The sequence below is a fragment of the Hetaerina americana genome, unplaced genomic scaffold (genome assembly GCF_022747635.1).
Source record: "Hetaerina americana unplaced genomic scaffold, ioHetAmer1.1.p SCAF_154, whole genome shotgun sequence".
Lineage (NCBI taxonomy): Eukaryota > Metazoa > Arthropoda > Insecta > Odonata > Calopterygidae > Hetaerina > Hetaerina americana.
The window spans coordinates 332,283-348,507 of NW_027286670.1; the positions used below are offsets into that span (position 1 = coordinate 332,283).

At 42.6% G+C, this 16,225-nt stretch overlaps 1 protein-coding gene across 1 annotated transcript in view; it reads right to left on the minus strand.

The window, feature by feature from the left end:
* LOC139686950 (kin of IRRE-like protein 2) overlaps positions 1–16,225 on the minus strand; it is a gene marked incomplete at its 5' end in the record, with an annotated part of 594,080 nt that overhangs the window by 324,262 nt on the left and 253,593 nt on the right. Inside the window, one exon of the mRNA XM_071583986.1 lies at positions 5,606–5,800. Coding sequence (XP_071440087.1) covers positions 5,606–5,800 — 195 coding nt within the window. The remainder of the gene's footprint in view (positions 1–5,605; positions 5,801–16,225) is intronic.

Sequence of the window (16,225 nt, forward strand, 5' to 3'; positions counted from 1 at the left end):
ACGAGTGGTGCTTTCCACTGTAATTATATTTATTTAGGAATTGGAGGTGCTGTAAATCTACATGAAGTACGAGTATGGTACTTATTTGCTTTGTAAAGTTGCAGCAGAAAGATTTTTACAAAAAATCTATATACTACCTTGATCAAAAAGTTCCCGGAATAACCACCGTGTGGCGCTCCCATCGTTCCGATTTGAGTTCTGTTTTTTTTGTTAAATTGGTACATCTGTTGTTGATATTCCCTTTAAATCTTAGTGTCATAACTTGACATTTGCAAAAGTTACGGTCGGTTTTCGGTATGTCCATCAGTGCTTCCTGCGATTTTTCCATTACTTCCTCTCGGCTGCTAAAACGCGTTCCCCGTAATGGTTTTTTAACTCGATTGAACAGAGAGAAGTCACAGGGAGCCAAATCAGGTGAATTCGGTGGCTGTTGGATGGTATTTGTTGCATTTTTCGTCAAAAAATTACGAATAATGATAGCACTGTGCGACGGTGCGTTATCATGGTGCAAAATCCACGAGTTTTCTGCCCACATTTCTGGTCTCTTTCGGCGAATTGCTTCACGCAAACGTCTCATAACGCCCAAATAATACTCTTTGTTTACTGTCTGGCCTTCTGGCAAAAATTCATGATGCACTACACCGTTGTAATCCATGAAAACCGTCAGCATTGCCTTCTTTTTTGACTGAAAACGACGTGGTTTTTTTGGTCTCGGCTCATTTGGTGAACGCCATTCACTTGCCTGATGTCTGGATTGCGTGTCGTACTCATAAACCCACGTCTCGTCTCCAGTAATGATCCTTTTGATGAATGTGGGATCGGATTCAGCCTCGCAAATCATGTCTTTTGCGACGTCAACACGGTCTCTTTTTTGCATGAAATTGAGGTACTTTGCTGCTACACGACGGAAACCCAAATCATTAACCACAATGTCTTGGGCGGATCCATAGGCAATGTTCAAGTCCTCCGCTATTTCTCTGATGGTTAATTTGCGGTTATTGACCAACATTTCTTTTACTTTATCAATTTTTTCACCGACTTTCGATGTCGATGGTCTGCCACTGCGTTCATCATCTTCGATTGACTCACGACCACTTCTGAACCGCTCGTGCCACTGGTAAACGACCGTTTTTTTTAGAGAATCGTTGCCGAAACACTTTTCCAACATTTCCAACGTCCGTGCGCCACTACATCCGTTTTTTACGCAAAATTTAATACAAGTTCGTTGTTGCAAATTTAAATCCATTTCTGCAATTGTAAAAAATCGCCAACACACACAGAGATAGATGTACTCTTGGCTACGTAACTTTTGCAAATGTCAAGTTATGACACTAAGATTTAAAGGGAATATCAACAACAGATGTACCAATTTAACAAAAAAAACAGAACTCAAATCGGATCGATGGGAGCGCCACACGGTGGTTATTCCGGGAACTTTTTGATCAAGGTAGTATAACACAAAGTCGTAAATTGTGTTAGTTACGCCATTTATAACTCGGGAACGGCCGGACCGATTTTAATGATTTATGGTTTTTTCCGATACGACTTAGCCCAGAATTGCAGAATAACTATTAAAATATCGCTAAAGTATCGTTTCGTAAAATATCGTATCTTATCGTATCGTCATTTTTGATGATATTTGATTTTTTGGATTCATCTCAGCTAAGAATAGCAGGATAACCATTAAAATATCTTAGAAGTATCGTATTGTGACATCGTATCGGAAAATATTGTATCGTATCGTCGATTTCATCATATTTGGTGTTTTAGATTCGTCTCAGCCCATGATAGCAGAATAACCATAAATATATCGTGATAGAATCGTATCGTAATTTCGTATCATAATATTGTATCATATCGCTGCATCGAATATTTTTCAACGTCAGAAGCAAGGCGACGCGGTTCTGGGTCATCCGGACGTGGGTTTACAAATGCTCTTGGCCGTATTTATACAGCTCATCCGTAGAATGACGCATGCTGTTACTGGCGAATGTTCGAGGGCTTACATCGTTCAAATCATTACGAACTGAGAATGGTTTAGTGTTCCCAACATTTCGTACTGCATATCAAAAGCTCAATTTGCTTAAAAACGATAATTAATGGGACACGACAATGGCTGAAGCAACTATTTCAGCATCTCCAAGTCATATACGAACATTATTTGCTATCATCCTTCCCATCCAGTTCACGTGACCTGTGGAACCAATACAAGGATAACATGTCAGAAGAAATTTTACATGAAATTCGTGTAGGTTCAAGACATTCCAATACTGAAGTGAATGAGAAGATGCATAACAAGGCTTTGCTATTGATTGAAGACATGTGTTACCTCATGTTCGGCAGTTTTTTTTTATAGAAGTTAGGAATGCCAGCGCCAGATCGTGGAATGAACGACGCGTTTAATCGAGAATTGGAACGTGACCGTGAATATGATCAACATGAATCAGACCAATCAGTTCAAATGAATGTGCCTCTGCTGAACCCCCAACAGAAGGAAGTATATGATACATTAATGAAGGCAATGGAAATGGTGGCTTATTTTTCCTGGATGCCCCTGGGGGAACTGGGAAGACATTCCTCATGTCATTGCTTTTGGCCACTGCTCTTGTGAGATCGGACATAGCGGTGGCAGTCGCTTCTTCGGGTATAGCGGCCACATTGTTGGAAGGATGCCGCATGGCTCATTCAACGTTAAAGTTGCCGTAAAACCTACAAAATTCTGAACAAGTGACCGCAAAACAAGTCCGCATTGGCCAATATTTTAGTAGCATCTAAAATCATTTGGGGAGAATGCACGATGGCACATAAACGCTCTTTGGAAGCACTTGACCGGACATTGAAATATCCGCGCCATGGCTCAAGATTCTTTGGTGGCGGAATGAGTTTACTGTCTGGCGATTTCCGCCAAACACTGCCAGCCATTCCAAGCTCGACTGCTGCCGATGAAATAAACGCTTGCCTCAAATCATCGAATCTGCGGCACTATGTGATGAAACTTCAACCTACAGCAAACATGAGAGTTGCATTGGTGACCGATCCATCTGCTGAAGATTTCTCCAAGCAATTGTTGATTATCGGTAATGGCCATGTTCTTGCCAACGAATCGAGCGAATTGATTTCTTTTCCTCGGGATGTTTGCCATTTCGTATAATCGAAAGATGAGCTCATCAACAAAGAGTTCCCGAACATCATTGATAACTACAAAAATCACAAATGATTGAGTGCGCGAGCTATTTTGGCGGCTAAGAGCAAACATGAGGATGACAAACTACGTAATTCAGAAAGAAATCGTTGGTACCCTGCGTTCATTCAAATCTATTGACTGTGTAAAACACGAAGACGAAGTCACCAGCTATCCATCTGACTGGAAGACTTAAGATATATAGGTGTAGAGAAGGATAGAAAAGGTTAAATGGACTGTAAGGAAAACAAACAAAGAAGTAGTAGGCATGGCTAGGAATGACGGAGGGTTATCAGAAGAAATCCAAAGAATGAGGAGAAGGAAAGACAGAAAAAGGGCATTTAAATTGGCAATGAATATTTTAAAGACTGTGGTATCGGGTAGGACTTTCGACAAGTGAACTTACGGGAGGAAAAGGATAGGAGTGTTGAACGTATAGAATGGAGGTAGAAAATTAGCGAACTTGAATAGTTTAATGTAGTGAAGGATGCCAGAGCATCTTGTAGATGGAGCTAAGAAATGTAGCAATAATCAGTCAGTCCCATCTATAAACAACCTTAAAGGGTAGTAGTAGTTTTAGGAGAGGCGACCGACAGCTGAGGTCAGTTGTGGCATTAGGAATGGGCAGGATGAAGGGTGGAGAGAAACCCGGCGTCGGTATTGGCCTGCTCTTAACGAAAGGCGCCAATGGGTCCACAGTTAAATGTCCCTGTAGAGCTTTGAGTGAGTAACGGCGTACTCACTCAAAGTGCTCTCCACAAAGCATCTTAAGTAGGGATCGGGATACCACTGAAAAAGATGTATCTGATAAAATATCTGGATTCCAACCCGAGCCCTCTTAATGGGAAGCCATTACATTAGCCACCGCACCATCCCCATCCTCCGCTTTCACGATTCACGTGCTTTATGAAAAAGAACACCGATATTTTTGCGCAGAAAGCACAGAAAGTCGCTGATGTGAATGTAACATGACAAGGTACCCGGAGGAAGCAGGAGAGTGGATGGGATGGAAGGGAAACAGACAACGAATGCAGTTAAAAACAGCTATATGATTAAATGGATGAGAGAGTAAAATGATAAGGTGGACACATCGTGATAAAGGAATAAGCTCAATCAGTAAAGACATAATTTGGACGGCCGCACGAAAATCTCTTGCTGGCAAATGAATTAAAGAGTTGGAATAATCAATAAACTAAGTATCCAATAATTGATACATCAGCGTGAGTGGATACAGGAAGTTATTTTAGTTCATTGATCAAAATTTACCTCCTAGGTTTTCTCAAGACCCTCTTGGGACGGAATCATAAGGTTGTCAGCGGAGAAATAACTGTAAGTAATAAGATGAAAAACGTTCCGAAGTGTTCCGTATATATATATATATATATATATATATATATATATATATATATATATATATATATATATATATATATATATATGCAGAAATAGATATAAGGAAAAGGGATAGGAACACATATAAAGGACGAACACGGGTAAATTACGTTTCCTCGATAGCTCAAGTGGTTAAGAGCATCCGCCCGGCAAGTGGAAAGATCCGAGGTTCGAGTCCCGGTCAAGGAAATATTTTTACTCTTGTGATCCGTTCGATTCCGCCTTCCCCACCTTTATTGTGTTCGTCCTTTATGTGTTCCTATCCCTTTTCCTTATATCTGTTTCTGCATATATGTGAGTATTTATTCGCCGTTTGGCGGGATTTCGTGTTTGAATGTGTATTTGGCCAATGTGGCTCATCTCTTTCTTCTGGCTATGCGTGCCACGAAACGCACTGTTCCTTTCCTGTATGATGTTGTATGAATTCTAAACCACTGACCTTTCCTCTTGTGTATTGTCTATTTCTCCTTTGGTGGGTGAAACAGTCCCCTGACGCCATCTCTTGGCTAAAGAATTGGGGCGCCTGGCGACATATTAGACCCACGGATCTCAGGGTAAATTACGTTTCCTCGATAGTTCAAGTGGTTAAGAGCATCCGCCCGGCAAGTGGAAAGATCCGAGGTTCGAGTCCCGGTCAAGGAAATATTTTTACTCTTGTGATCCGTTCGATTCCGCCTTCCCCACCTTTATTGTGTTCGTCCTTTATATGTGTTCCTATCCCTTTTCCTTATATCTGTTTCTGCATATATGTGAGTATTTATTCGCCGTTTGGCGGGATTTCGTGTTTGAATGTGTGTATATATATATATATATATATATATATATATATATATATATACATAATGTGCCGAATTGCTTGCTGCTATGGGCGTTATATATATATATATATATATATATATATATATATATATATATATATATATGTATAACGATCATAGCAGCAAGCAATTCGGCACATTACTTCTTACGACAGGCGAAACTTCCTAAGCGATAGGATGTAACCTTGAGAGGGAAAAGAAAGTCGGTACTCACATCTGATGTCGAGGGCAGCTGCCGATGCCGTGGACCCGGCCGGATATGCCGCGTGCAGTGCCACACATCGGATCCTCCTGCCATGGTGCGTGCGGTCGAAGCGAAGGCTCAGGCGGGAAGTAGATGACCATGTTCTCGGGTTCTCGGCCTCCCTTGCGTTGGTCTGGTTACTTTTGGACGGTATTTCCTCATCGTCTGGAAGAAAAACTTCAAGATTAGGCCCACCTTATCCTCCTCATGCATGAAGCTTTATCAGAATGTCTAGCAATTAGATGGTTTCTGATTCAAGGTCACTTTCCAGAATTACGAGGATAAAAATTCGCTTGTCAAAGTTTTTACCGAAGTTTCTATTACCTCGTTCAACCCGGCGAACCTAATCCCATATTTACGGCTGAGTTTGCAAAAGGAGATACTGTTAACAATTTCCCCTATGGAACAGACATTCATGGGCTCATAGTTTATTGTTGTTATTAGTATTGTACCATTTAAGTTAGTTTTTGAATGGAAACGGACTGAACATTACTACATTTTTACGCCCTGTCTAACAAGACACATCCTGACAACCCACACTAAAATACATTGTTAATTAATCATTTCTCCGAAACATTTGATCGTGCGTTATTAAAGACTCTGTTGCTTACGCAAATAAAAACTGCTCAGAGAAATAACTTTACTAAGGTAGAGGAATAGCATTGCCAGGAGATTTGGAGTCCTAAATTGACTTAAGCATCTAAATTAAGGTCAACAGTAGCATACACCTGTCGCAAGGGGTGTTCCTAAATGGTGCGACACAAAGGGTATCGGGGAAAGTCAGAGATACCACACCGAGTCTTACCCAAACAATCGTTTATTATACAAAATACAGTTGAAATGCACCATTTACAAAGTTATACGCAATTTATGGATGGCTAGACCCTCAGTACACCAACGCGCGTCCGTCAGGAAGGGGGTATGGCAGGGCGGACGCAGTCACGACACGCATAACCTGGGCAGAGCCCTCGTCCGAAGTTGAGTCAGAAAATAGGACACGCTGTCGCGACAAGCGCAACATAGCCGAAGCATCGTGCCCTACCGGTCACCGCCAGATAACCAACTGACCCTTACCTGGGAAAGGGTGTAGGCAGGTTGGACGCGGTCACGACGAACGTAACCTGGGCGGAGCCCTCGTCCAAGATGAGTCAAGAATAGGACACGCTGTCGCGACAAGCGCAACACTGCCGAAGCTTCGTGCCCTACCGGTCACCGCCAGATAACCACTGACTGCTTTTCGCCCCGCGATCAGGGCTTTTATACCCAACTTAGGAGCATTGTTGTTGGTCACGTGGGAGTTTTGGGGAAAAACCCTGGGGAGGAATACTATTGTTGTTGATCGCTTGGAAACATTGTCGTTGGTTGCTTGGGAGTTTTGGGGAAAACCAGGGAGGAATACTATTGTTGTACACCTGCAACAGTGCGTCGTTGATTGCTTGGGGTGGGTAGTCGGAGGAGCCAGGAAGGGAGAACCATGTCGCATACTTGCGACATTACCCCGGTAGCAAATAAAATCAAGGGTCTAACCATTCCAGGAAAACAACATACACAAATTAAAAATACAAAACTTATTATAGAGCACTTGAACATAACCCGAAAATTTTCAACAGCAAGGTAAGCAGGAAAAGTTTTTCACAATCAGTTTTTCCCTTGAAAACAACAATTTTTTACGACACAATACAAATTTGAGAACAGTGGAGCATTGGACACATTCACCATGTTAAGAATATTATCTTTCTGGTTTCGGCTGACTATTCCTGGCAGGTATTGGAAGCCATCATCAGCTGAGCATCTGGGAGGTAAGGTAAAACTCCCATGACCATTCATTCTCAAAACCTGCTGTCATACCAACGTCCGAGCTTCTCACTGTGAATTGTATAGGGGGCCTTAATTATGTGCACACCACAGCTCTGAGCAATTTTTACAAATTGCATTTTGAAATCACTCACCGCCAGGTAAAGTGAATCTGTGGTCAATTAAATATTTTGATCACCATCTACTGATGGGGCCGGAAAGGGGTGAGCCTCAAAAATCGTATTTTTCTGACTCCTTTGTTGCATGAGTAAAATGACTAGCAGGGCAATCCTTCCAGAATGCCGCGCTATTTTAACGTGAGCCACCTTGTAAAGGGGTAAAACATCCCTTCCTCAGGCGCCCGTTATGCCAAGCCTGGTGTATTCATTCGCTCCGCTCTCTGGGTCGCCTTTTTTAGGAGACCGGGAGCAGGGATAGAAGGTGTTAACACCCCATACTCGGCTAGCATCACCATAGTATTGAGTCATCTGGCTTCATGGGATAGCTGGGAAGAATGCCGGGAGAGAGGGACAAAACTAATTTGTTACAGAGTGAGAAGTTCTTCGGTCTGCAGTACAGCAGTGGCCAATCCTTATCACCGGCCAATTGAGCAATCTTCTTTAAGATATATTTGACTCGCGCATCTTATACCTGCCAGAAAATGCAACCCCAATCTTCTGTTTATACGGATGTATTTGCCTTAAAATATTCACCGTTTACTTAAAATTAACACAGAAAATCCACATTTTATAATCACGTTCTTTGGAATCCCAAACGACTACGAAGTTCTTTACACGGAGAGTTTTTCTTTCTGAGTCCAAAATTGTTTGTATTAACAATCAACCATTGGTCCAATGCTGGTTTAAGGGCAAACATAGCAAGATCAATTAATGAATTACTTTTTGGTACACTTAACACAGGGTACACTTAATAATCTTAAACATAGAAACACTTAAACCTAATGCACAAACACTTAATAATCTTGAACATAGAAACACTTAACCCTAATGCACAAACACTTAATAATCTCGAACATAGAAACACTTAACCCTAATTCACAAACACTTATTTCGGCGTGAGGGCTTGGGAAGCTTGCACTCTTAGAGCCCGGCGACGTCGATATATTAATTGTCTGGCCTTATTATGTCTTTTACGTCCTTTAGGGCCAACCTTAGCCTCTACAAGCGTAGAGGGGAGTCTACACTGTAGGGGAACACATGAGGAGACTCTGGGGAACTAAACGGGTTCTCGACGGATTTCGGTCTGCATCCCTTTGAGGAGAGTCCATGCGAGGTGGATGCCCAGGATTCCTCAAATTCCCGCATGGTTGCATCCCACCAGCAACGGAACCGGCGCTCTTCGTACTGGTTCACCAATCCCACAACCTCTGGCTGGTTGAGATGTCCTGCGGGGGCGAGAGATGGCCTTTCCTCCGGGGGTCCTCCTTCGGGGGAAAGCCACCAATCTTCCAATGGATCGTCCCGGTCCTCCTCACCAGACTCTCGGGTGTTGCCATGCAAACTCTCCCCTCATGAGGCTCCATCGCCTCGGACGGAACTTCACTAACATTGACTCGCGACAAGTCTTTTCATCGCGGAAGGGTCTGGCCAGAAGTTTTCGTCCTCAGCGTCTACCCAGTTACTGAGGGGTGCCTGAACTTCCTCCCGAAATGGCACCACCTCGACTATATAGCCCTTTTTTAACTTTTGTTCGCTGCTACGAATGTTACAAAGTAATATGGGGACGGTGCCTTCAGGTGACACCGAAGCAATACTCGGCAGAATAAATAAATCTCTCTCGCTTTCCACGACTCGCACCTCTTCGCCTTCAGCCATCTGACTCTTTACCTTCGACAACACAACGGATAACGGCGGTACTCTAATAGATTCCTCTAATATAATTTTGCTCGATCGGCCAATCCCATTACTAGCGCCGGTCTGAATTTCGCGAACTTTGCCATCGCACAGGGGGGCAACCAATCTATCCTCTGTTACTGGCGGAAAAACACAACCATCACCCGACTCCTTTATCCCAAACCGGGAGTCAGTGGAAACCTTAAAGACATCGCCAATAACTTCGTCGCACCGGGGGACAACAAAACTATCCTCTGTTACTGGCGGAAAAACACAATCATCACCCAACTCCTTTATCCCAAACCGGGAGTCGGTGGAAACCTTAAAGACATCGCCAATAACTTCGTCCCTAGCGGTGCGGCCTGATTGCGACGCGGGTGGCACCCTCTCCATGAATCTTTCGGCCTTCGCCACCTCTGCTAATTTCTCTGAATCCTTATTTAGAGATCCGTTATCCTTATTCCCATCGTCCTTCGCTGTCGATTCCTCCATCGTTACTTGAAAACAACTTCCCTCCATACTATTATTTATTCGCGAGTTACATTTCATTATCTCTGCCGGAAGAGCACTTTGGTTTTTAGTGTCGCTTATCGTTTTTTCCTCAAGGAATGCTAAATCATACGTGGCCATTTGCGAATCATTGCCATTAATTATACTAGAAATTAAAGAATCAAACGCCTTGACTTCTTCCGAAACTCCAATTTCATGGGCGCCTCTGGGCTCGTTCATCTGCGATGTTACGGTATTAGATTTTAGGTCTGTCTCGTGTCCCTCACCCATTCTTATTTTCCGTTTATTGAACGATATACCTTTCCCGTAACGAACCATAAAATCAAGGCCTAGAAGACCGTCATAGCTCGTTTCCCCCAAATCCACTACTAAGACGTCATGGGGATATAATTTATCTTCGATCAAAAATGGCACGCAACTCTGTCCAATGATTGGTAAGGGATGACCTGACGCGCTTCGCACTCGAGAATTGTAATCAGAAATCTTTAATTGGCCAAACGGAAATTTTTTATTGTTAATGATGGTAACGGCTGCTCCCGTGTCCACTAGAAAATTGTAATCTTTCCCTAAAATTTTGACTATTATTGTCCATCCCGCTTCTGGAGTGACCGCTAGAATTAAATCTGTCCCGACCTCCCGGTCGGGAGATCGGCGTTTCCCGCCACGAAGGGATTTTCGCGCCTCGGGCAGCGTTTGGGAAGATGGCCAGTCTTTTGACAGATGCCGCATATCACGAGCGGGCAATCTGTAGAGAAATGATTTTCATTACCACAATTAAAACACAAAGACGGCCTCGTTCCCCTCTCACTCTGTCTACATGCTCGAGCAATGTGACCGGTTTTACCGCAGCGAAAGCAAACGCGTGCGCCGTGATTATCCTTTGGTGCCCCTCCTTGCACCGGGGGAACCGATCTTACTTGGGAACCCCTCCCGACAGCCTGCGCGGCGTTAATTTGTTCCCCGGGAAACTGCCAACCTGCAACATTTGGCGGATTCGGGTGTATCCCTGACCAAGGCGTTATATTTGGAGACGGCGGCCACCTAGGGGGTGATTGACACAACCACGCATGAGACTGTTGTGGTGAGTTTACTTCTCTATTGACGGCGTAATTTCTGACACTAGCTTCTTCAACGCTTGCGAACCCTTCTGCCTCAATCAAGTTCGTTGGATTACGCACCAACACAAACCTGCCAATCTCTTCCCTCAGCCCAATTAAAAATTGCGCGAGAAGTCTACCTTCAATCATTCTCTTCGCTGTTTCTGAATCGATCTCGCCCCATGACTCGCGTAGCCTACGGGCGACATTGCGCAATCTGGTTGAAAATTCTGCGACGCTCTCCAGCGGTTTTTGTACACAAGTGTTAAATATTTTTTCTAACATGATTGGAGAGGCCTTAAGGGAAAATCTCCTTTTGAGATTAATGGAAAAGTCCGCGTATGAACCTAATATGTGATGATTTGCAGAGACAAAATCCGCGGCGGTTCCTCCAAGCCGAAGTTGAGCGACTCCTAAGGTCTGTGCTTCATTCCAACCACTAAGATGACTTACAATACGAACGCTTTCCAAAACTTTGTCAACCCCTATCTCATCTTCACCGCTAAACGTTGGAATTAAATGAAACTGGCTGCCAATAGCGGTGGTTTGCGTAGCTTCTCCGCAAACATTTTGGGGGCTCGTGCTACTTCCCGGCTGTTCTAACACATTAACTGAAGGTGTGAAGTCGAATGTATTGCCAAATTTAAATTCAGGGACGATTCCTTGACAATCGAGAAAAGGGTTATAGTAACCAAGTCTATGAGGGTTAAGGCCATCCATCGCGAAATTTAATCCAATGCTAATTACGTTAAAATTTTGAGGGTGCTTAATTAATTTATTTTTTCATACTCCGAGTTTATCCGATACCCATGGTGGGCGCTGGTTGGGCTAATTTTCCAATTTAAAAAGGTACACGGGAACATGAAAATCTATAACTATCGCATTCACTGAATAAATCACTAGTCCAACCGTGACCCCACACACCTGACACCAATATGTCGCGAGGGGCGTTCCTTAATGGTGCGACACAAAGGGTATCGGGGAAAGTCAGAGATACCACACCGAGTCTTACCCAAACAATCGTTTATTATACAAAATACAGTTGAAATGCACCATTTACAAAGTTATACGCAATTTATGGATGCTAGACCCTCAGTACACCAACGCGCGTCCGTCAGGAAGGGGGTATGGCAGGGCGGACGCAGTCACGACACGCATAACCTGGGCAGAGCCCTCGTCCGAAGTTGAGTCAGAAAATAGGACACGCTGTCGCGACAAGCGCAACATAGCCGAAGCATCGTGCCCTACCGGTCACCGCCAGATAACCAACTGACCCTTACCTGGGAAAGGGTGTAGGCAGGTTGGACGCGGTCACGACGAACGTAACCTGGGCGGAGCCCTCGTCCAAGATGAGTCAAGAATAGGACACGCTGTCGCGACAAGCGCAACACTGCCGAAGCTTCGTGCCCTACCGGTCACCGCCAGATAACCACTGACTGCTTTTCGCCCCGCGATCAGGGCTTTTATACCCAACTTAGGAGCATTGTTGTTGGTCACGTGGGAGTTTTGGGGAAAAACCCTGGGGAGGAATACTATTGTTGTTGATCGCTTGGAAACATTGTCGTTGGTTGCTTGGGAGTTTTGGGGAAAACCAGGGAGGAATACTATTGTTGTACACCTGCAACAGTGCGTCGTTGATTGCTTGGGGTGGGTAGTCGGAGGAGCCAGGAAGGGAGAACCATGTCGCATACTTGCGACACACCTTTCTCGAGTTTTACTGATGGTTTGCAGGAAATACCGACTTGTAAAATATAGTTGCAAGATCATGACGACTATAAATAGATGGTCACCCTGAACATAATAGAGATTTATCTTGTGAATCAACTGTCAAAAATCTTGAATACTGTGCCAGCCTGAAAATGGTAGAAATTTATTCCAAATAAATACGATCTCAGCTTTGTGCTCGTGGCTTAAGCTTGTGATTTTCCACTTTGCTTTCAGTACAACGCACTCCGATATTAGTATGCCATCTTGACATATATGAAAACATGTAATTTCGAAAATATCTAGGGCACTAGGCTAAGCAGGGGCAATAGGTGAAAGGGATAAAGGTATAAAATGGAGGAAGACGGGAAGGTTTTTTGAAAGAGATCTTTTATCTTATAGAAAAAAGAAGAGTTGAGGAACGGAAGTTTGAGTAGGACATGTAAATAGAATACTAGTTTAAGTTGGATCCTTGTATGTGAGAATCTGTTGGAGAAGGGTGGGTGAAATTTAACTTTAAAAGAGGGAATGACTGATGAAAGTCCCATCACTGTATAGCTCTCCTTCCTTGGTTTGTTGAACGATCCTGAGCAGTTCAAAAGCATTTAAATATCTTCCTTTCGACCCTAGGTGCATTATGTCATGCAAGAAAGAAGAACTACGTGCCTTCTCCGTCAAATGTCTTGCCATTAATGAGGAAGGATCCTCGGTCCCAACTTCTCTGGCAAGCTGCTTGAGTCTGGTTTCGAAAGTCCCTGTTTGACCAATGTACACTTTCAAAGTAAACAACCAAAAGTCAAAAGATCCCTTTCCCAAAAACATCCCCTTACTCCTCCTTTTAATCCCTTTCTCCTTTTTCCTTCGGGCTCCTCACTAAGCCTAGTTCCTTATGTATAGTTGACTATCCAAACACATTTGAATGCTCCTTAAGATAACGTACTAGCGTTGAAACGCGTAGTGCAGTGCAATAAAAGTAACATGTACAACTCTAAGTTATTTATAAAAAGTAGAATATCACAAAAGTGTGAGATTATTTTTATTGATCCGTAGAGATAATATACCTTCTAGATAATATAGCGGTGAAAGTAGGCACATTATTGGTAGTGAAAATAATCATTCCTATTATGAGGTTTTCTCACTCTAATGCGGAAGTAGCTCAAAAGTTGCTACTCATTTGAAACACAGTAATGGGCAGACGACACCCTAGTTTTTCAGTCAGCCAAAGGGTTGCAAGCATTGTTGAGTAATATTGAAAATTCAGTGCGATAGATATGGGATGAAAATAAATGTAAATAAAACAAAGGTTATTCAGTTTTTTGGAAAGAGAAAGGTTAAGCTAAATTTTAAAATAGGAGGGCAAAAATTAGAGCAGGTGGAATAGTTTCCGTATCTCGGAAGTGTTTTGGACCATCACGGTCAAAGTAGTAGGGACGTGAGGAGAAGATTTGCACTAGGTAAAGAGGCTTTTACAAGGAGGAGGGATTTGATGACAGGGCCGTTAAGAGTAAGGACGTTAAGAAAGGGCTTGTCATAGCTTTGAGATGGAATGTAGTCATGTGCGGCGCGGAAACGTGGTCATTGAAGCAGGAGGATTAACGTAGATTGGAGGCTTTTGAAAGAAGGATGGAGAAAATTCAGTGAACAGAAAGGCAAAAATATGAAGAGGATTGGGGATACTTGGGAGAGATCCTAAGGAAGCAGAAAAAATGGACGCAGAGAAAATTGATTGGCAATAGGATATTGAAGAACGTGGTAGAGTGGAGAATGTTAGGAAAGCGAGGAAAAGGCAGGAATAGGATAGATATGTTGGACGGAATGAAGGGAGGAAGGAAGTTTACGGAGATGAAGAGGGGCTTGTTGTAGAGTAGGATGTCGGGTTGTGTTTTGTTTTAGAATAGTTGTGTCCATCCAAATTCACCTTAACCGGTAGATGATCTATAATAATAGACAGACAGTTGCTTTATAGCAAGGCACACAGTAATTGACTATTAGAATGCTCCTTCAAAGTGCACAAATGCGGTGCACAATTCTTTGTCATTTTCAATCAGAATAGAATAACACATTGAAAGTCGACATTTAAAAAAAATCGCTAATTGGTCTTTCATATAGAATTCAAATAAAAAAGTTTTCCTTCCTCTCCGTCATGTATTTTCGGTAAAATAAAATTAATAGTCCTAGAACGGTAAATCCTGAGAGGAATAACAACACGAATGAGATCTTGAAATATTTTGAACTATACATACTGGAAACATGAAAATACATACATAGGGTGAAAATACACAAATTCAAGAGGGTTAAAATAAGTTACCATCTAATTATACATCAATATTAAGCAGAATTGATACATTGCGCATAAAATTATCTGTAAAAAAAAGGACCAGGTGCTTTTCTGGGAGATGATGCTACTTGATTTTTAAAACTATTCAAGAGTCTTTTGTCGACCACTTTGCAGCCATCGGAAGTTTCTTGAAAACGATTAATTCATTATCCCTACAGCAAATTTTATTGAATTAACATCTGACGATTCCCCAGTTTTTTAAACGTGCTAACTGTTTTGAATTCATTCTTTTAACAATGTTCCACTCTTGAATACAAGTTTAGATTGAAAGAAATACAAAGTACCCGGTCCTCTCAGAAAAATGGTACTTCTAAGCACTGTTTAGGATATATTTTTGCATTTAAATATTTTATCGAGATCCATATACTTTTTAACTACCTTTTTACCGATTCTATTATTTTTTCCCCTTTAACCCGCTACGCAATATTTACGACTATCCCGATTAGAAACAAGTACTTAGGGCGATGCCGATCCCGCCAATGAGTCTTACCATCAGCAGATCCGATATTTTATGAAAAAGAGACCGATAAGCAGAATTATATATTAAGAAAAGAGTGGAGAGTTGACCGGTTTATGCGTCTCGTACACGCATTGCTTGAGTAGCGTGGTAGGAAAGGACGATGTAGGTCATGGGTACGACGGGCTGGAGCATCCAGACAAGGAAGTACTGAAAAGTGAAAAGGAGGAAAGAGAATAAATCGAAATGTAAACAGGGTTCCGAAGACTTGCTTGCCTGCCTATCCGTAGGAAACCTCCCACTGCCCTTTCCTTCTAATCTCTCCCTATCCTCTTTCGCGAGCACTCCCTCGTACCATTGGTCGCGATTCGACAAGGCGACGTGCATACATTCCGCCATCCTTCACAATACTGCAGCGAATAAATAGTCGGTAAACTACCATGAATCTTGCCTTTTATACTGAATCATATGCGAAGCAATCAAATGTCATGAGGGTTAGAACGCTTGTAAGGTGAAACTCAAGCCGTGGAAACTGCGTGCAATTGGCGTAAAATTATCATACTCGGCAGCGTAAGACACTAGATTACGACTAGACATGAAGAAACGGTTTAAGGATGAGAGGTTACTAAAAGCTAAAAGATGTTCCTCAAAGATATCATGCGGCTTCATACCGCGTTGATTTCTCTTATGGCTAGAAAATTCACCGCATGCCTATTTTTTATATATCATTTAATACGTACATCGAGAATGCAACTAACGAGATCAATGAAAAGATAAAGAGGTGCCTTAATCGGAAAAAGTATGAATATGTAGCCATTTGTGGAGGGCATGACTAAA